At 52.1% G+C, this 20,794-nt stretch overlaps 1 protein-coding gene across 3 annotated transcripts in view; it reads left to right on the forward strand.

Annotated features, from left to right (window-relative positions):
- Nucleotides 1–13,655, forward strand: part of MAP3K4 (mitogen-activated protein kinase kinase kinase 4) — a 131,778-nt gene extending 118,123 nt beyond the window's left edge. For all 3 annotated transcript variants that reach the window (XM_062187011.1, XM_062187009.1, XM_062187010.1), the window contains 9 exons: nucleotides 135–215; nucleotides 2,777–2,968; nucleotides 3,939–4,009; nucleotides 5,169–5,285; nucleotides 5,970–6,129; nucleotides 7,825–7,947; nucleotides 8,414–8,520; nucleotides 11,477–11,656; nucleotides 13,127–13,655. In XM_062187011.1, coding sequence (XP_062042995.1) covers nucleotides 135–215; nucleotides 2,777–2,968; nucleotides 3,939–4,009; nucleotides 5,169–5,285; nucleotides 5,970–6,129; nucleotides 7,825–7,947; nucleotides 8,414–8,520; nucleotides 11,477–11,656; nucleotides 13,127–13,147 — 1,052 coding nt within the window. In that variant the 3' untranslated portion in view covers nucleotides 13,148–13,655. The remainder of the gene's footprint in view (nucleotides 1–134; nucleotides 216–2,776; nucleotides 2,969–3,938; nucleotides 4,010–5,168; nucleotides 5,286–5,969; nucleotides 6,130–7,824; nucleotides 7,948–8,413; nucleotides 8,521–11,476; nucleotides 11,657–13,126) is intronic.
- The last annotated feature ends 7,139 nt before the right edge of the window (nucleotides 13,656–20,794 follow it).

Here is a 20,794-nt window from a genome sequence, read left to right on the forward strand (position 1 = left end):
CAGAGCCATTTTCTCACACCCACGTCAGACACACGAAGAGTCTTCACCAGGAAGGACAGGCTGATGGTGGCCGTGGCCGGTCACCATTTCAGCTTTCAGAAAGCTTAATTTGTCTGAAAACATACTGCCTGCAGAGCCAGCCTACCCCCGAGGGGATTCCAGCGGGTCAGCACGGAGAAGCTGGGAGCTCCGGACTCTCATCAGCCAGACCAAAGGTGAGCAGGGGGTCTTGGGTTTACAGGTGCCAAGGCATAGGCCGGGCAGCTTCCGTTAAAGGGTGTGTTCGCTTCTGGATTGTTACACCGGCTGCATTAATACCTGTGGACCTCATTTCTGCCTTTGACATCACTTCCTGTCACATCGTGTTTGTGAACATTTCCTGTCTCTTACGATAAACTACAAGCTCCTTGGGCTCAGGAATGTGTTTTACTCATCTTTGTATTTTTTAAAAAAATTGTATTTGAGATTTAAAGAGAAATATTTGATTCATTTGAGACAGAAGTCTGCCGTCCATCCGCTGGTTCGCTCCCCAAAGGCCTGCAGCAGCTGCAGCCGGGCCAGGCCTCAGCCAGGAGCCCAGCACTCCATGTGCTGCCTCCCTGGATACGGAGCAGCGGGAGCTGAGTCAGGACCACACAGACCAGGCTCTGCGGCGTGTGCCGCCTCTGCCGTGTCCCAGTGGCAGCCTGAGCTCTGTGCCAGACGCCCACCGTCTCTGTTCTTAGAGCAGCTAAAAGTAACTGTTATACGTGGTAGCAATGTGGTACAGATCCATGAAATAGTGATTTTTATGCTAAGAAGCTGAAGGAAAGGACTTATCATCTAGGTGATGGATCGGTAGTAATCAAGAGAATAAATGGAAAGATCACCGGTCTAGCCCTTTGGATCTGCAAAATGCTTCCTGGTGTTTTTGTCACAGCGGTCTGGAGCAATAGGAAGAACAGGTGATGCTCTCCTTTCATAGATGATGGGACATTTTCTGAGAGGCCAAGTAGCCTGGCCGAGGTAGAACATGGCAGAGCACCAGAACACACTTCCCCACCACTGCACTCTTTACGTGTGGCCGCTCAGGAGAGTGTGTGTCCCCTGAGGCCCGGAGCAGCCAGGGAAGATCTCCCAGGGGGAGGAGGCTGTGCTGGCCTTGTAGCCCAGACCAGTGGGCCACGCTGGCTGGAGTGACTGCAGCACAGGTGAAGTCAGGGGTGGCGTGGAGGGAGATGGTGGGCGGTCTTCAGTGAGCGGCTAAGTACTGGGAGCCTCACTTGGAGTGGGGGACAGCCCTCTGGAGCTGTCGGTGTGTCCCTGGGGTCGAGGCTGGGGATGAGACAGACTCACCTGCTCGGCTGGTCTGGGACAAGTAGGGAGATCAGGTAGCAGACCACTGAGCAGTGAGGTCTGGACAGGGGGTGCTGGTGACCAGGATCTGCCTCGTGGGTTCAGGCTGCAGAGGCTTCCTAGGCCTGAGCCTAGTGACAGGACGTCAGCCCTCCACTCCCCACCTCCCACCCCGTCTCCTCAGTGGTTGCCATGGACACCAGTGCAGAAAGAAAGCACGTTTCCTAGAGGTGTTCACCGATGGAGCCTCACAGCTGGTGATCTTGCCCGGTGTGGTACACCTGATGTGTTGTGTCGTGAACCATACTGGAATCCCTGTCTTCAAGGACTGCATTAAGAAACTGTAGTTGAAGTATTCTGAATTTTTGGACACTTCTCTTCTCCAGTGAACCTCCGGTTCTTGAGGCTCTCCTTCTCTGCTCATGGGGTTGCAGTACGAGAAGCGGGGTCCCAGAGATGGGAGCAGGCCAGGGTGACCACTGTGGGGAGCGGCCCATTTGTTAGCAAGGTGTAAAGTTCTAGTGAGTGCGTCAGAGGAGGCTGCATCAGAGCCGTGGTGGTCAGGGCCTCCCTGCGTGTGGAGGTGGCCCTCACTGCCAGTCACCTCAGCTGCAGAAGCAGCCGTGCAGAGCCTGATGGGAGAGGCAGGACCAGTCAGTGACGATGGTGGCTAGTGTCTGGGAGTGTGCCTGTGATCCGGGCACTGGGTAAATGCTCTCGCTGATTCTGGAATTAGCTTAGATGTTAAGCATACAGAGCAGTCGGTTAGCTTGGCTATCATCGAACCTCTAGAGCGGTGAGGCCAGGGTTCTGCCGGGCCTCGTGACTCCAAAGCCCCCACTCCGCCTCTCCAGAGAAGGGAAGTGTCATCCCCTCCTCATCAGAGCCGGCTTCCTGGAAGAGGCGTGGGGTCAGCTGAGCCGTGGGAGACTCCCGGGGCTGTGGTGGGAGGCGGAGAGCTGAGCAGAGCCACGGGGTCAGAAACGCTGCGATGTGTCCCCGAGGTCTCGGGCCAGCTGGTCAGACGTGGGGGAGGGGAAGCAAATGGGGAGAGGGCTGACACAGAGACCCTGGGCGACACCTGGGTCCAGATTCTGCAGGGCCTGGGCTTCCTGTGAAGGAGTTTGGGTTTGGGTTAGCAGGTAGTGGAAAACTGAACGAAATTTACATGGTCAGACTTCCTGTTTCAGGAAGATAACCTGGGGAACAAGAGGGAGGGGTGGTGAGAGGGGCGGGGAGCTGGTGTAGTTGCCCCGCTCGTCTGGGGAGCAGGGGCAGCGGCTTTGTGTGTACGTTTTGTGTAGCAGGTGGTTCACACTGGCGCTAGTAGATGTTGAAGGACTTCAGGGAACGATGGGCCCTGCTCTGCGGCTGCTGCTTTTGTTGGAAGTGGGGCGAGGCCGTGGCCGGGACCACTGCTAGCTGGCCACTCTCTCTGCAGACGCCGCCTCTAAGCAAGGCCCCATGGGAGCCGTCCAGAAGTCCGTGCGATTGTTTGAAGAAAAGCGGTACCGAGAAATGAGGAGGAGGAATATCATCGGCCAAGTGTGTGATACCCCGAAGTCCTATGACAACGTCATGCACGTTGGCTTGAGGAAGGTGACCTTCAAGTGGCAAAGAGGAAACAAGATTGGTAAGGGCCAGGGCGCGCGGCGGGGAGGTGGTGTGTGACACACAGGGACTGGTGCCCTTCTTCGGGTTCAGTCTTGGGCAGGTGGCCTTTTTTTCTACAGAAGTGACGGATGCACAGTGCTTCCCAGGGGGCGCTCAGGCTTCTTGCTGATTTGATTTGTGAAATTTGTTCTGAGAGCAGTAGGAAGTGAGACTGCAGGAGGGAGCCTGCCGAGTCGGTTTGCCAGAGCTGCCGACAGCAGCCCCGTCTCTGCTGGGCTGTGTTTGTGATTTCTTATTCCCACGAGAGCATTGTCTGGAACGAGGCCGGGTGCAGATAACAGGACACACAGTGACACTGCCTCTTGTATTCAGAGCAGCAGATGGTGTGGGGGAAGAGGCCGGGCTGTGTGAATGCGTTCACCTGGCCAGCATTCAGGTGTGAAGGGGCAGCAGGGTTGTAACAGCTTTGTGGGCTTCGGGAAGCCCCAGGCTCCGGAGAGCTGTCAGGTCGAGCAGAAAACAGACAGGCAGGTGACTTGTTAAGTGTGACTGATGGCTGTTCTCAGTCCTGTGGAGTCACCTAGCCCTGTGGGTGTAATAGGAGGGCGTGGGCACCCACAGGCTCCTGGACCTCCAGCTGGGAGACTCCGGGGGCAGCCAGGCATACTCCTGGCCACGCCCTTGTGCCCCAGCCCAGACATCCTCCGAGGGCACCAGGGCCTAGAAGTGTGCTCCAGGTCTGCTCATGTCACAGCTCCCCCATCCTCGGCCACACTCAGTTCTAGCCCATTTACAGAAATTTGGGGAGAGGACTTACTGGAGAGTTTGCCTAACATTTCAGTTGGGAAACAATCATTTTGGGTCTTCAGTGGTAAACATAACTATAGATACGTAAATGCACACCTGGAATAGTTGAGCAGTATTACTGTAGGTTTAAATGACTTCCGCTCGAAGTGCCTGGGAGAGCAGCCTGTCTGTGTCATTCACAGGAGAAGGGCAGTACGGGAAGGTCTACACCTGCATCAGCGTCGACACCGGGGAGCTGATGGCCATGAAGGAGGTGAGGCATCGGGCTCGCTGTTCCTGGGATTCCGTGACGACGCCGTGTTTTAGGTCTCTGCACAGAGCTGGCTCACGCACTAGGCATAGCGAGTTGTCCAGTCCTGTCTGCTTTTTAGTGTTTAGACGCCACTGAGATAACGCACACAGAAAGCAGAGGTGTGGACGACTCCAGGGAGGGCCACAAGGAGCCCCAGCATGCACAGGGGTGTGAGTGCCCTGCAGAGGGAGACCGGAGGGAGTTGGATGATGGCCTGAGGAGGGTGATACCAGCACCATCCTAATGGCGGGGGTTTCACGGTTGTGGTAGGTTTCAGAGACGAGTGGCCCTGTGACAGCTGGAGTAGAGTGGGGAGGAGCAGGAGAACCTGGGGACCGGCCCGCAGCAGGCACACAGGCTGGTGCTGTCAGGAGGCTGGAGGGCAGTGCGGGGAGCAGGGAGCCCTCTGCGTCCCCAGTGCCTCGCCCTCCCACTGGAGAGGCCGCTGTCTTCCCACTCCCCCCGGCTGCCGCAGCCACCACTCCTGCCTGGTCCTTCCCTCCTTTCGTGTCCCGCTCCAGCTTGGGAGTGAACTTTTCCCCTTTACTTCATCTGTGTTTCCAAGTGACAAATCCTGACTGTGGAGTGTGGAGTCTTCAGTCAGGCCCCTGACAACGTCATCGCCTCACTTTGCACGTTCCGTGCTGAGACCTTGGAAAGGCAGAGTCTCCTGGCAGTTTGCACTAGTTCTGTCGTATCTGTAGTCGCCTTGGCCGCGGTGGGACTAAGCCTGGAGACGCTGCTCGGTGAGATCAGCCGGGCACAGCACTGCCTGTGCCGCACAGTCTCACTTGCGTGTGGAATCAGAACCAGTTGTGAACTTCTCGGGGCAGAATCAGACCTTGGGTTTTTACCGTGTCTGGAACGGGAACGCCCCCGGCTGCTTCGCGTGTTTCACGTTTCTGGCAATTCCGTTTGCACTCGCGTTACCAATCCCATTAGTTGTTGTCTTACTGAAAAATATTCAAAAGCAATATGTTTATTTAATTCATTTGGAACAACAGAGGAGAGAGCATCCCGTGCCCGCAGTGGGCCGCGGGCCCGGGTTGGGGAGAAGCAGGAGATGGTGTTACGCCCTGTGTGACGGCACCCGCAGTCACGAGCAACTTTCCTTGTGCAGATTCGATTTCAGCCCAACGACCATAAAACCATCAAGGAGACGGCCGACGAGCTGAAGATCTTCGAGGGGATCAAGCACCCCAACCTGGTGCGGTACTTTGGCGTGGAGCTGCACAGGGTGAGCCGCCGTCCCCCGCAGCGGGGCGAGGAGCCAGTGAGGCAGTGGAGTCCTGTTCTACATCACAGGTCTTCTCATTTCAGAGCACAGTAACTTTGCCTAGTTCTCAGGAACTCTCCATGGGTTACAGCCTTTCTGCCTTCTCTCTCCTGACATGTAAGTCGTAGACGGTAGTCGCTCGCCCGGCGCCACCTGCGCCCAGACCCGTCCTGCCGGGCCGGAGGTGCCTCCCAGCGCCCTCCGCACCGCTCTTGGGGCCTCCCCCGCTGGTTTTTGCAGGGCTGATGTTGAGCGCACTCTTACGTGATACTCATTTTTCTGTTACGCGTGTTTAAGAAACCAGTGGGAAATGAGAGAACAGGAAGTCCTCAGGTTGATTTCCCACGTGTGTTTAGCACAGCATGTGGGGAGGAGGAGCCGTGCAGCAGGAGCCCCCGGGGAGCCGGGTGCCGCTCATTCGCAGTTGTGCGCTAAGGGTGTGTTCCGGTCCTTCCTTGGCTCGGCTGGCACGGCCCCGGGTGCCCACCTGAGCCTGCAGAGCAGCGAGAAACGCCCGTGGCAGGCAGTCGGGGCCCAGGAGGGCACGTGTAGCGGACTCCAGCGGGAGGACTCTGCGGTCTCTGGTTTTCACTCGGGGTGTGGTTAGGAGACCACAGACACAGGGCTGCCTTGGTTCCTCCGCAGGAAGAAATGTACATCTTCATGGAGTACTGTGACGAGGGCACCCTGGAGGAGGTGTCGCGCCTGGGGCTGCAGGAGCACGTCATCAGGCTGTACTCCAAGCAGATCACCGTTGCCATCAACGTCCTGCACGAGCACGGCGTAGTGCACCGCGACATCAAAGGTGACCGGCGCCCCTCCCCCACCCGCCCACAGCCTCTCCTGTCCCTGTGGGTGTGTCCAGAGCAGCCTCACCGGGTGCCCGGGCCCCGTCCGTGCAGAGAAACCGGCTTCCTGGGAACAGAGCTGGCACGGCCCTGCGTGCACGTCCTGCTGTTCGTAGTCCGGGCGGCCCTTCTTTTCCTCGTGTGTTTGTGTGTGAGCGCGTGGAATGACGGTGACAGAGATGCCGGCGTGAGTCCGAACAAGCAGCCTTGCTTTTGGGAACGAGAAGAGGGGGTGCTCGCAGCAGCCCTGAACGGAGAGCTGTTCGCACATGAACCTGGCGCCCTGCGGGGTCCCAGGCGGTCCTCTGCTGTGTCGGGACAGCTGTGCTCCTGTCTGGGGACTGTCTGACCATTGCCTTTGCCTGTCCGCCTCGTGCTCCTGAGTCCGGGACGCCGGGCGGACCCAGAGCAGGGAAGTGTTTTTGTCCCTAATTGGCCCGAGGCTGCGGCCTTCCCTTTACTGCTCCAGGCTGAGGTGAAGCCAAGCAGGTGTACGCAGGGGCTGGCCTGGTTCTGGTCTGTGTGGACGGTTGGCTCCTTTGTGACGAGGCTCACCCTGAACCACCCAGCGTTCCCCAGTGCTGTGGGCTGCCTGCCCCACTGCCAAACGGCTTTGCCTAACCGGTTCTCACTGATTCCTTCTCTGGGGAGCAATAGAGACAGAGAAAGAGAGAGAGAACTCTCCCATCCGCCGGCCACTCCCCAGATGCCTGCAGTGGCCATGGCTGGGCTGGACCACCGCTGGGAGCGGGAGACTCAATCCAGGTGTCCACGTGGGTGGCAGAACGCAGTGTTCTGAGCCATTGCCGCTGCCTCCCGGGGTCTGCATTGACAGCAGCTGGGGCTGGGAGCTGGAACTCGGCGTTGAGCGTAGGTGCTGTGGTGAGGGACATGGGCGTCCTCAATGATCTCAGGCTAAACGTCCACTCCACTTAGTGACCCCTCGTCAGGCGGTGGCGTCTTGGTGTTACAGCCGTGCAAGGCTCAGTTCCAGTCCCCCTGCGTCCTCACTAAGCTCTGCTGGGGGTGCGGATGTGGGGTAGTCCCAGAGGGTGACGTGCAGGGGAGCATCTGTTGTGGGGACCATCGGCTGGGGAGGACTCGAGACTGCTTCTCTGATGCAGGAGGCTCTGGGTTGCCACGCACACGGTGCCAGAGGTGTGTGACGCCCTGAGAGAGGACCTGTGACCCTGCTCCCAGCTGCACCTGCCGGCTGTGTGCTGCCTGTGGAAACGCTCTTGTCAGTCTGTCAGAATTAATCCAGAGGGGCCTTAGCCATGACAGTCAGCCGCTGCAGGTGTGTGCCGGTTCTGCCGGTCACATCCTGTTGTGCCGACTGCCAGTGGCACGTGACTCCAGTGCCCAGGACTGCTGCCAGCATTTGTGTTTTGTGTGTGCGTTGCTTTTAAGTATCTTTGAGTTTTTAACGCTAGAGCTTACCAATGAGAACTTATTGGTCAAAGCTGTTTGTACTGTCTCTGCTAACTGTGGTTAGCGATTGTGGATAATAGCTCACAAACCTAGGATTGCATTATGAGTAAGTTTCACAGACTTCGTGAGCAAGGCTGCTGGTGCTTTTGATTACCATGGAGATGTTAAAACGCCCAGTTCGTGTTTGCGGGGCTGTTTAACAACTGCTGCTTTCTTGTCAGGTGCCAATATCTTCCTTACGTCGTCGGGACTCATCAAACTGGGAGACTTTGGATGCTCAGTGAAGCTTAAAAACAATGCCCAGACCATGCCCGGGGAAGTGAACAGCACACTGGGGACAGCAGGTAGGCTGTCTGGGTGGGCTTTCCCTCACCTGTCCTTGCCAGGGCGGCGGGGAGGGCAGGAGACGGTTTCCAGCCCTGGAGGACCTGGGGCTCCCTGAGGGTGGCATCAGACGGGGAGATGCTCCGTTGGGGACAAGGGCTGGGGAAAGAAGAGCGCCCTCTGGTTCGCCTCCTCACGATATTCTCGCTGGTGTCACAGCACGCTGCCGCCTGCTCTGTGGGTTACATTTCCTGTGTTTATTGCAAGTACAGTTGATTTGAAAATTTGCTCTTTGAAAACAGTCTTTTAAAAGTTTAGGCTGTAAAAATCTCTTTAAAAGTTGATCTGAAATATCTGTTTTCAATATTTCCTGTTACATAACTCAGGGAAAGACTGTTGTGTGATATTAAATCATTGCTCGTCTCTACTGCTGTGTGCTGCTGTGTGTCTAACTCTTTACTGTTGCCGTATCTGTGACTTTTAAAGCATACATGGCCCCGGAAGTCATCACACGTGCTAAAGGAGAAGGCCACGGTCGCGCGGCTGACATCTGGAGTCTGGGCTGTGTTGTCATAGAGATGGTGACCGGCAAGGTAGGCAGAGCCCGGCTGGAGCGGGCAGTGACGGGGTCGCCGTTCGTTGTGAAGGCTGCGGGCACACTTTCTGCTGAGAACACGGGTAGAGATAAAAACGTGGCCTTCCAGAAGATACATTAGGGGGAGGCAAATGACAAACGAGGAAGCAAGTATTGCTAAAGATACACGCCACCAGGATCCCAGGCGAGTGAATTCAGAGGATTATAGCCTTGAATTAAGATGGAGAAGCAAGCAGTGACAAAACTTAGCTGCAGATCAAAACCTGCATGTGAATTCTTCTAGCAGGTTTATTCGTAAATGCCAGCACTTGGAGGCAAGCGAGACATCCTTCGATAGATAAAGGAGTAGACAGACAGTGTCACATCCGTGTAAGGGAACATGCTGTGGAGCCACACAGGGACTCGGGAGCTGTGTGTGCAGATGGCCCGGGGTCGAGGAGTGCCCCCTGCTCAGGCTGCATGCCGTGTGACGTTCTAGAAGCCACACCACAGGGGTGCTGAGAAGACGCCTGGTGGCTGCACATGGGAGTCAGAGAGGGCAAACAGGAGACAAAGGAATTTCAGAGCCAGGAGATTGTTCTGTAGGTATAGAGATGATGGACACAGGTCACTCTGCCTCTGTGCAAACCCGTGGGGTGTACAGCACACACGTGGACCCCTCACGTGCACGGCGGACTCTGGTTAACAGACATGTAGCAGCACTGATTCATCAGAGATAGCAGGTGGCCACGTGAATGCAGGACGTACGTGATAGTGACACTGTGGGGTGGGGGAGGAGCACGTGGGGATTCTGCCTCCAGTTGGTTTTTCTGTAACTAGACCTGCTCACAAAATTAACTCTAGTGTAATTTTTAAAATAGAAACATGAGAAGGTAATCAGCTCCACTGGTAATCAGAACTGTACATTGAAGAGTGACATTTTATGTTTTACTAAGTGTGTAGTGACATTTTTAAAGATTAATACTTGCTGTTAGAAAGGATGTAAGGAAGCAGACATTTGTTGTGGACACAAATTCAAGATGACAGAACTGCTCTGGAGAGCAGTTCCCAGGGTCAGGATTTCGGATGCGCAGGGCCCTCAGCTGCAGGCATGTTGGCTTCTGAAATCGTATCTTCTGAGATGCACGAGTGTCACAGCCCTGTCTCTTCTGTCGAGGGACAGTGTTTTCAGAATGTTTGTTGACTCTCTTACTTAGTGTAGGGTTAACTTCACGATCATTAAGTAGACTGAAAATCGATCTTTGTACAACTGAAGAGTGGGAATGGGTGAGGGAGGAGGAGGAGTTGGAGCGCGGGCAGGAGGGAGGGTTGGGTGGGAGGTGTCAACTAAGTTCCTGGATCTTATAATTGAGATACATGAAACTCATATAACTTAAATAAAGTAAAAAAAAAAAAAAATCTTAAGGTAAAAAAAAAAATCAAGAAATTTTGGTGCATGTGTAATAAAGGAAAAAATTTAATCTTCAAATATAATCCTTAGAATACTTTCTTTGAAAAATATTCCATAGACCCTGGAGGCCACACACTTAATAGATGATCATACCTGTATTTTTCTGGTATTGGTCCTTTTATTATTATACGGTGAGCCACCTCATCTTTGTTTTTTGCATCATTAGCTCAATTTTGTTTGAAGAAAGTATATATTTTTTCTTATTTCAAATTTTTATTTCACTATACGTAATACATTTCTTATATTTTTGTTATAATTTAAGTAAAAATCAAATTTGAGGCACATAAAAAAAATCCTCTGATGAAGACACTACTGGTGCCCAGTTACACAGGTGTGTAGGTACACAGATGGACACTGTGTGTATACAGATTACAGATGTTCAGAACACACATGCACACGGTATGCGTATACAAACATATAAATACACATGTACAAACAGTGTGTGTCTGCATTGCATCATTTATGCAGGGAAAAAAAAGCCAGAAGCCACTCAGGAGTAAGGAGGAGATGTGAAACTTCCGTGCAGCCGTACCTTGCAGCTGCCCCATACATACTGACTAGTATTATTTCTCTTGGCGTTCAAGTAGAACGCTCACCCGTGATGTCTGTGCTGTTTCATTGAGGCACATGAAGAGAAAGAACTGGCTCTCACGTGGAGAGTGCCTGCTGGCAGTCAGACTGCAGCAGTTCACCGATCAGAATGCCTCATGCGCTTGGCCCTTTTCCCCGGGAGTCTCTCTTTCCCTCCAGTCATGGCAGAGCCTAAGCTTTGCACTGATGGAATTTTTATTATTCAATATTTATTTAAAATCCCTGTAAGAGAACTGTAGGGTTTAATGTGTTTTATTTATACTTTCATAGTATTTTTACAAGATGTTACTTTTTTAAAAAAAATTTATTCATTTGTTTAAAATTCAGAGTTACACAGAGACAGAAGGAAAGGCAGAGAGGGAGGGAGGTCTTCCATCGATGGTTCACTCCCCAGATGGCCGCAACGGCCGGAGCTGTGCTGAGCTGAAGCCAGGAGTCAGGAGCTTCTTCCAGCACCCAAATGGGATGCCGGCACTGCAGGCGGCGGCTTTACCCGCTTTGTCACAGCACCAGTTCTGATGTTACATTTTTTACATTTTCTATATATATATTCCATATATTTATAATGTAATATATTTTAAAAATATTACATTATTTTTTTGCTGCCTAATGATGGCTTCTTAATAATTCTGGAATAGAGCACATTCCAGATGGGGAGGGAAGCACTGTGGCCAGCAGTCTTTCATAGGTCTTGTTTCATTGGAACACAGCCGTACCTGTACCTGCATTTGTGCTATAATGAGAACTGAACAGCTGTGACATAAGTGCCTACCGATTGGCCCTTTCCATAAGTTTGTTGAACTTTGCCTGATACGTACTAATTCTGAGATGCCTAAAAAGAGATTGGGTGTGTGTATGTTTTAAAGCCATGTCATATTAAAATCTGACTTGTTTTTTTTTTTAATGTTTTTAGAGGCCTTGGCATGAGTATGAACACAACTTTCAGATCATGTATAAAGTGGGAATGGGACATAAGCCCCCAATCCCTGACAGATTAAGCCGTGAAGGGAAGGACTTCCTTTCTCACTGCCTTGAAAGTGACCCAAAGATGAGGTGGACGGCCAGCCAGCTCCTCGACCACTCGTTCGTCAAGGTGGGGCAGCTCGTGGACAGTCGTCCTCCCATTGCAATGTTTGAGTGCAGCTTTGCACCTGGTGGCTGGTGTCTTTGGAAACTTAAATGTAAAACACTTACGTCTGAAGTGGACAGGAGCTAAGTGGCTCCCTGTGCCAGGTTTCTGTGTGTGTGTTTTCACGGGCAGAACGGGCATCGGGGTCTCCTGCTGGGTGGACTGGGGTGCTGTGTTTGAGGGTCACTTGAGACAGCTAAAGGGGATTTTAGGTAGGGCCACCTGAATGATGCACACTGCTTAGTGATGGCCAGCACTGGGGAAGACTACGGAGGGTGTGTCGGGGTGTTCCAGAAGTTCATGGAAAAATGCAGATTATGACAAAACTGTGAAAGCAAGTATTTCAACGTGTTGTGCACCAAAATAAGCATATTTTTAAATTCCATTTTTCCATTAGTTTATTGAAACACCCTCACATATGCCATATGGTAGGCTTGCTGAGATGCTCGCTTTTAATTTAATCCCTAGGAAACCTCAGGTATTTCTGTCTGTAACATGGACCTAACCCTGTGTGAGAAGTATGGCCAGGCCAGGACTAGGGGAGGATTATGGCAGACGTATGAAGAGGAGTGGAAAGACTCGCTTGTGGTGACGCTGGCCAGGGGCCGTGCTTGGGCAGACCTGGGGGGCACAGGCTCTGGACTGGCAAAAGCTGGAGACAGGAACCAGGGAGGCAGCCTTTGGGTGCAGGATACAGCGTTCAGTGGGCAGCCGCCCTCACAGCTGGAGGGTTGGAGCGGTCAGGGCCTAGAATGGCCTTGGTTGAGGAGTCGATAGGCTGGGAGAAGCAAGTAGGGGGAGGAGTTGAGGGTGGTGCTCAGCTCCCTGGCTGTTCACCAGGACACGGAGATCCCGTTTGCTGCACCCGGGGAAGCTGGCAGCTGGTGGGAGGTGGGCCAGGCAGATGGTGGTTTCCTCTGGCAGATTGAGTTGGAGGGGTTCTTGAGCACCTGCTTGGGGGTTTCAGGTGGGCACTTGGATGTTTGGAGCTGACGCTTTAGAAGGAGGGGCCAGGGTGCAGGTCTGGGGAGACTGTGCTGCTGGGAGAGGGTGCGGTGGAGAAGTGGTGACCACGGAGCCCTGGAACCCTCGAGGGGAGCTCCCTGTACGGAGCGAGCAGGGCAGAGAGTGGGGTGACGATCTGGAGAGCAGGATGCAGGGCAAGCAGCCAGAGTAGCTCTAGAGCCACTAGGGGTTGTGAGAAATGACAATTTATTTGTTAGCTAAGTCCACGAACAATTTATATTGACCTGATGTTGACCTGGTACTGGATGTAAAAAATGCTTTCAGCGGTCAGCTCGCAGGCTGAACTGTGGAGTGGTCACCCCACCACCCTGCGCTGGGCACCCGGGAGGAGTCCTCCTTGGTCTCACCCTGATGTGAGCGGGCGGGGGTGTGGCTGCGAGGGCTCAGCTCTGTCCTGCTTCCCCACAGGTTTGCACAGATGAAGAGTGAAGGCAGCCGGGCCGTGACCTAGTAGTGTGTGGCCTGGGAGCCTCCCTCAATCACTACTGTATGGAACACTTAGACTGCGCTGAGAAGCAGTGAAGGCCTTCATAACTTCCAAGACTGAAGACTGCACAGGTGACAAGCGTCACTTCTCCTGCTGCTCCTGTCTGACGCGGCACAGGGCCCTCCTGCGTGGCGGGGCCCACGAGGTTGCAGAAGCTGCATGTTAAGTGCCATTACTACTGTACCTGGACCATCGCCCCGTCTCCTCCGTTCCTCGCGTGACTGAGACCTGTGACATCCGTGTCATGTTTTTGACCTTCCTAGGTTCAAAAGAAGTTGTAGTGTTATCAGGCGTCCCCGACCTTGTTTTTAATCTCCTGTTTGTCGAGTGCACTGACTGTGAAACCGTATCTTTTTGTTGTTGTTGGCAAGCTGCAGGTTTGTTACTCAAAAGGCTGATTAATGAAACTTAAGAAAAAGGTTCTTTTTTCAATAAATGGTTTATTTTAGGAAAGCTCAGCTATGTTGTCTTTCCATGGTTCACAGCCAGTGCGCAGCGTGGTTACAGTGGAGACGGCTGTTGTTCTCACTGCTGTGTCCCTTACCAGGCAGAGCACATGCAGTGGGGCCCGAGTCGGGCGCTGGGCGGGTCCCTCAGTCCTGCTGCACAGTGAGGTAAGGAGCGAGACAGCACTGACGGGGTGAGCCGGCCCTTTGTGGTGCCTTTCTGTCAGCCAGCACGTTGTCTCCCTGCTGGGGGCTCCGAGAGGTCCAGTGCTAGGTCCGTGTGCACGGTACTGAGTGATCTCTCGGTGAGCAAGTGCCCTTTAGAATGCAGGCGCCTGGAAGGTGGCCTCCTAGAACAGCCCACATGAGGCGACGTTGGCGGTGGTCTTTTGTGTCTCCTTGTTATTAAATTTATTTTTAAGATTTCTCGCAGCTTTCCTGAAACCTTTCTGAAGGATCACTGGCTTGCCCTGTGCACATGGCACCTGACCCTGACCCAACGATTCTCAAGATTTTCAAGCACACAGGGCTCCCCTCTACCAAGAGATGAGTGTCCAGAGAGTTGGCGTCCCAGAAAGACTTCTACAGACAATTTGAATTTTGCTGTAGGATTTTTTGTTTTTTTACACAGCTTTTTTAGTTTATTTAAAAAGCAGAGAGAACTTTTCCATCTACTGTTTCACTCCCCAAATGCCTGCAACAGCCTGAGTTGGGCCAGGCGAAAGCCAGGGGCCAGGAACTCTATCTGAACCTCCCACATGGGTAGTGGAGACTCAAGTGCTTGAGCTGGATCCGAAACAGGGTGGGTCTGGCCCACCTCTAGCTCTGGGATGCGGGCATTCCGAGTGGCAGCTAAGCCTGCTGTGCCACAGCGCCTGCCCCTGTGGAGCTCTGTGGGTTACACCTTGTCTAACATCTGCCCCACACAGCCATGTGGGTTACATGTTGTGTAACACCTGCCCCCGCACAGCTGTGTGAGTTAAACCTTGTGTAGCACCTGCCCCACACAGCTGTGTGGTTACACCTTGTGTAGCACCTGTCCCACACAGCCGTGTGGTTACACCTTGTGTAATGCATGCCCCTGCACAGCCATGTGGTTACACCTTGTGTAACACCTGCCCCTGCACAGCCGTGTGGGTTACACCTTGTATAGCACCTGGCCTGCACAGCCGTGTGGGTGACACCTTGTGTAACACCTGCCCCTGCACAGCTGTGTGGGTGACACCTTGTGTACCATCTGCCCCTGCACAGCTGTGTGGGTTATGCCTTGTGTAGCACCTGCCCCGCACAGCCGTGTGCGTTACACCTTGTATAGCACCTGGCCTGCACAGCTGTGTGGGTGACACCTTGTGTACCATCTGCCCCTGCACAGCTGTGTGGGTTATGCCTTGTGTAGCACCTGCCCCGCACAGCCGTGTGCGTTACACCTTGTATAGCACCTGGCCTGCACAGCTGTGTGGGTGACACCTTATGTACCATCTGCCCCTGCACAGCTGTGTGGGTTATGCCTTGTGTAGCACCTGCCCCCACACAGCTGTGTGGGTTACACCTTGTGTAGCACCTGCCCCGCACAGCCGTGTGCGTTACACCTTGTGTAATGCCTGCCCCGCACAGCCGTGTGCGTTACACCTTATGTAATGCCTGCCCCTGCACAGCCGTGTGCGTTACACCTTGTATAGCACCTGCCCCGCACAGCCATGTGGGTTACACCTTGTGTTAACACCTGCCCCTGCAGAGCTGTGTGAGTTACACCTTGTGTAGCATTTGGAGGGTACAGTGGAGTGGTTTAGTGTCTTTGGGTAGTGGTCCAGCTGTCATGACAATCTAATTTTAGACCATGTCCATCACCCCAAAACTGCAGTCATTCTCCATCTTACCCCAGACTTAGGCAGCCACCATCTGCCTATTCTGAATATTTCGTACAAACAGAATTGTATTCTGTGTGGTCCTCTGCCTGACTTTTACTTACTGTAGTTCTGGGTTTCTGTGGGAGCACTTCAGGACTGCCTTCCTCTGACGGCCGAGTGCTGTTCCATTGTGTACACGTGCTTGGCAAGTATGTCTGGTTGCTAGGAGTAATGCTGCTCTGAACGTGTCACGTCCATCGCGAGGTCACATGGTCAATTCAGCATGTGGGTTTTCTGAAAGGTCCAAACTGTTCTCCAAGGTGGCTGCACCAGCTCACGTCCCCACAGGAACACGTGAGGGCTCCGGCTCCTCCGTATCCTGCCGAAACTTCTTGTTACGCTCTGTACGTGTGTATGTATGTGTGTATGTATGTGTGCACGTATGTGTGTACGTATGTATGTGTGTATGTATGTATGTGTGTACGTATGTATGTGTGCACGTGTGTGTATGTATGTATGTGTGTACGTATGTATGTGTGTATGTATGTATGTACGTATGTATTCTAGGAGCCAGTCCAGGGGGTGTGAAGCAGAATCTCATTGTGGTTTTGCCGATGATGGTGAGCATTGTTTTGGATGTTTGGACCATTTGTGTATTTTCTTTGGTGGCTTGTCTGTTCTTTTGCCCACTTAAAAATTGGTTCATTTATCTTATAATTTAGTAACAAGTTTTACATAGGCAAGTACTTCAAAACATTACTGGAAAATGGAATTAAAGATAAGTTTATAAGTCTGATGGGGAAATTTTTGAAATCCTTACATCAGATAAGACTTATCCTTTGCATATGGAGACTTATTTGGCCCCGCATCGTCTGGTGACATTGAGTTGTCTTGCATCCTTAAGTGAATGTGAAAGTTTGTTTCTGGCTCTCAGTTCTGTTCCGTTAGTCTGTATGTCTGTCTGAGGCAGCGCCAGGACTTTCGTAGTAAGATTTTGAAACAGGAAGTGTGAGTCCTCCAACTTCATTCATTTTTTTTTTTTTTCAAGATTGTTTTGGCTGTTCTAGATTATTTGTGTTTCCATAGTAATTTTATGGTTAGTTTGTCAATTTTTGCATTGAATATACAACTTGGGTAGAATTGCTTTCTCAGTTTGAAGTCTAGCCATCTGTCTCTTCATTTATTTAGGTATTCAGTTTCTTCAGTGGTGCAGCTGTTGAACTTGTCAAACTTATTCCGAAGTGTTTCATTCTTCTTTGTGCTACTGTGAATGAGAATGTTTTCTTAGTTTCATTTTTAGATTGCCCATTGCTAGTGTATATAAGTACAGGTGAGTTTTGTATTTTGATTTTTTTTAAAGATTTATTTATTTGAGAGGTAGAGTTACAGACAGAGAAAGGGAGAGACAAAGAGAAAGGTCTTCCATCCGCTGGTTCACTTCCCAAATGACCGCAACGGCTGATGCTGGGCTGATGGCAATGCCTGCAGCCAAGTGCTTCCTCTGGGTCTCCCATGTGGGTACAGGGGACACAAGCAGTTGGGCCATCCTCCACTGCTTTCCCAGGCCATGGCAGAGAGCTGGATCAGAAGAGGAGCAGCTGGGACTTGAACCGGCGCTCATATGGGATGCTGGACTGCAGGAGCAGGCTTAGCCTACTGTGCCACAGCACTGACCCCTATCTACTGATTGTTAACCCATGGCCTTGCTGAACTCATTTAATAGTTTAGACGCCATAGTGTTTTCTCTGCTTGTCCGTGAGTGAAGCCAGCTTTGTGTCTTTACAGTCAGTCGCCTTTCAGCTCTTTGTTGCCTAACGGCTCTAGCCAGACTTCCTGGTGCAGGGCTCAGTAGACTGATGAGAGCACACATCCTCGCTCCAGGTCATCAGAGCCTGTCATTGGTTCTTGCCCCATTAAATGGGGTGCTGTTAGGTCTCTCTCTCTCTCTGAGGAAGTTTCCCTCTGTGCCTAGTTTGTGATCTTGTTCATGATTGGGTGTCGGGTTTTGTCCAGTGTTCTTTCGTTATCTCCCAGGATGACCGTATGGCACTTGTCCTTTGTTCTGTTCACATTGTTTATACATGGATTGATTGTAGTCAGCCCTGCGTTCCGGGGACAGATTCTGGGTGATCACGTGCTGGTGCCTTTTGATGCGTGGGCTGCATTTGGTCGCAGTGCTGTGTAGAGGACTTGACGCAATGCTCTGGGTTTCATTTCTTGTGCGATCTTTGGCTTCCGTCTCAGGGAGATGCTGCTCTCTGCAGTGAGTCAGGAAGTTTTTTCCTGACTAATTTTTTTTTTTAAGATTTTATTTATTTATTTGAGAGATAGAGTTACAGACAGGGAGAGGTAGAGACAGAGAGGTCTTCCATCCGCTGGTCACTCCCCAGATGGCCGCAACAGCTGGAGCTGCGTCAATCCGAAGCCAGGCGCCAGGAGCTTCTTCTGGGTCTCCCACGCGGGTGCAGGGGCCCAAGCACTTGGGCCATCTTCTACTGCTTTCCCAGGCCATAGCAGAGAGCTGGGTTGGAAGAGGAGCAGCCAGGACTCGAACTGGCACCCATATGGGATGCTGGCACTGCAGGTAGAAGATTAACCTACTGTGCCATGGCGCTGGCCCCCGCCTGCGTTTTCTCAAAGACCTTGTGGAGGACTGGTGAGTGAAACTTTACATGTCTGGTAGCACTGCCTCGGGAAGCCAGCTGGCCTCAGCTTCTCTGTGGAAAGAGTTTTAATTACTAATTCAGGCTGTTTTGTGCAGGCCTGTTCAGACTTTTTTCTTCAGTCATTTCAGTAATTTTATGTCTTTCTAGAAGTTTATGTTTTAGTTATCTAATTCGTTGACATACACTTATTCACAATATTTCCCGATAATAATTGTAACTTTTATAGGACCGAGTGATGTCTGCTTTTATTCCTGATTTTAGTAATTTGTGTTTGCTCCGTCTGCTGGCCCAAGATGATCAATTTATTCAAAGACTCAAGTTACAGTTTATTAATATTCCCTATTTTACTGGTTTCTGTTTCCATACTAATCTTTATTATTCCCTTCTTTCTGCATGCTTTGGGCTTAACTTACTGATTTTTTAAAGTATTTTCCTAAGATGAAAGGTAGTGAGTGGGGTCAGCCTCGTGGTGTGGCAGGTAAAGCCTGCAGCACCTGCGTCCCACATGAGCGCCACTTCATGTCCCAGCTGCTCCACTCCGATCCAGCTCCCTGCTGATGGCCTGGGAAAAGCAATGGAGGACAGCGCAGCCCCTGTTCCCACGTGGGAGACCCAGATGAGGCTCCTGGCTCCTGACTTCAGCCTGGCCCTGCCGTGGCTATTGTGGCCATCTGGGGAGTGAACCAGCTGATGGAAGGTCTCGCCCTCGCCTTCTCCTCGTCACTTTCAAATAAAATAAATAAATCTTAAAAAAAATATAAAAAAGATGTAAGGTAGTGAAGCCATTTGAAAGATGGCTTCCTAGTAAGGAAGAGAATTCCACGTAATAATATAAAAGCAGGGGTGGGTTTTTCCCTTCCTAAACAGCAGCCTTTGTCTGCCAGCGCTGTGTTCCCTGGAGTAGTGCTGACGGGACCCGAGAGTGACAGCTGCGGTTTGTGTGCCACCGTGGCCTTGTCGCAGCAACGCCGCTCTGCTGCTGTGGTGTGAAAGCAGCCATGGACGGTGTGCAAATGAACGCGCGTGGCCGGGCCCCAACACGACTCCATTTATGCAGCAGGCTGTGGTCCAGCCCTGGGCCCCGGACTGCGGTTTGCCAGCCCTGGCTGTGGAGCATGGAACAGAATTTAGAAACTCGTCGTCTTAGCCCGGCCGAGTGAAGCTAATACTCTCATCTGAAACGCCAGTCTGCTGTGATGCTCGGACCCACACAGGACTGTGGGCCCCAAAGTTGGAAGTCGGTGGCACCAAGTGGCTGGAAACTTTGAGCACTGGGTTGTTTAGGAAGTGGGCCCAGCGCGAGGTGCACATGGCTTTGGGGGTATGCCCTCAGAAAGCGGCCCTCACAAGCTGACGTGGCCTGGCTGCTCTCTGCTTCCTGGCTCTGCGTGTGGCCCCCCCAGTCCAGGTGCTCTACCACGGCCACCCTCGCCAGAGCTTGTCCAGTGGGGCTGCCCAGTCTCGGACCGATCCTCCCAAAGTGAGCCCAACACAGCTTTCTGTAAAGTGAGTATCTGAAGGGTTTTGTTGCTGGTGACGAGCTGGCTGAAACGTACAGTGTTGTCCTCTCGAAGTGATGTCCTCTGGAGCGCAGTGGGCAGTGCTACCTTACTTGATCACAGACTACATCTAAAAGGGGAGCTGTGTTCTTAACTGGTGTGGTAGCTGGTAGACAACAAGACCAGTGGGCTGAGACGGACGGCTTCACACAGCTCCAGTGCAACTCCAAAGCCATCTTGTCCAGGGCACGTGGGCGACGTGAGCCACTGTCCCCCAGGGCACCTGGGCAGCCTGAGGCACCTCCCCCAGGGGCACAGGCAGACCAGAGGCCCATGAATATTATACTGAGAGACTCTGTCTAGGATTCAGAAGGGCTTGCACAGAAATCCGGAATGACCAAGAGCTGAAGAGGCTGCTCCTCTTTCCTGCCCTGACCAGAACTGCCCAGAACTGCCCAGAACTGGCCAGAACACTGTTCCAAGTGTTCTGCTTGTGCAGAACTGAAGGCGAGCCTCGGAGCGCAGGGTCACAGGTTAGGTCACAGCACTGCTCCTGTTTTGCCCTAAGAAAGTGAATAATGCAGAAAACTAAATCACGTGTTAATTTTTATATTTCCGTACAAAGCTGTCACTCAGATGTTGGCTGAGCCAAAGATACTGTGGCCAGACAGGAAAGGAGAACAGTGGCTGCATGTGGAAAGAACACATAGAGGCGGAACACAGTGAGTGGGGCGCCAGGCACAGGAAGCGCTCACCTGGAGAGCAGGCAGCTGGGACTCCTTCGTGGCCTTGGTTTCCAAAGTGAACCTTATCGCTGTCATCAAGAGCAATTTTCAAAAGATGGGGTGAGGCCTCACATGCATGACTTTCTGGTGAAAATGATAAACTGTTCTGTCCTCGACCGAGATAGAAAACTATTTTTCCCTTGTAATAATAGCATAGAGAATTGTCAGCGTTTCATCCTAAAGTATCCTAAAATGTCATTTCTTGCCATTTTTGACATAGCAAACCCTGTTCAATATGGTGATTCCTGCTAGGTGAAAGCACTATTGAACAGAAGAGAATGAATGAGAAAAACCTCCAGTTTACTTCTAATGGAGTAAACTTTCCTAAAAAGACGAATCAAAAACG

The sequence above is a fragment of the Lepus europaeus genome, chromosome 3 (assembly GCF_033115175.1).
Source record: "Lepus europaeus isolate LE1 chromosome 3, mLepTim1.pri, whole genome shotgun sequence".
Taxonomy (NCBI): Eukaryota; Metazoa; Chordata; class Mammalia; order Lagomorpha; family Leporidae; genus Lepus; species Lepus europaeus.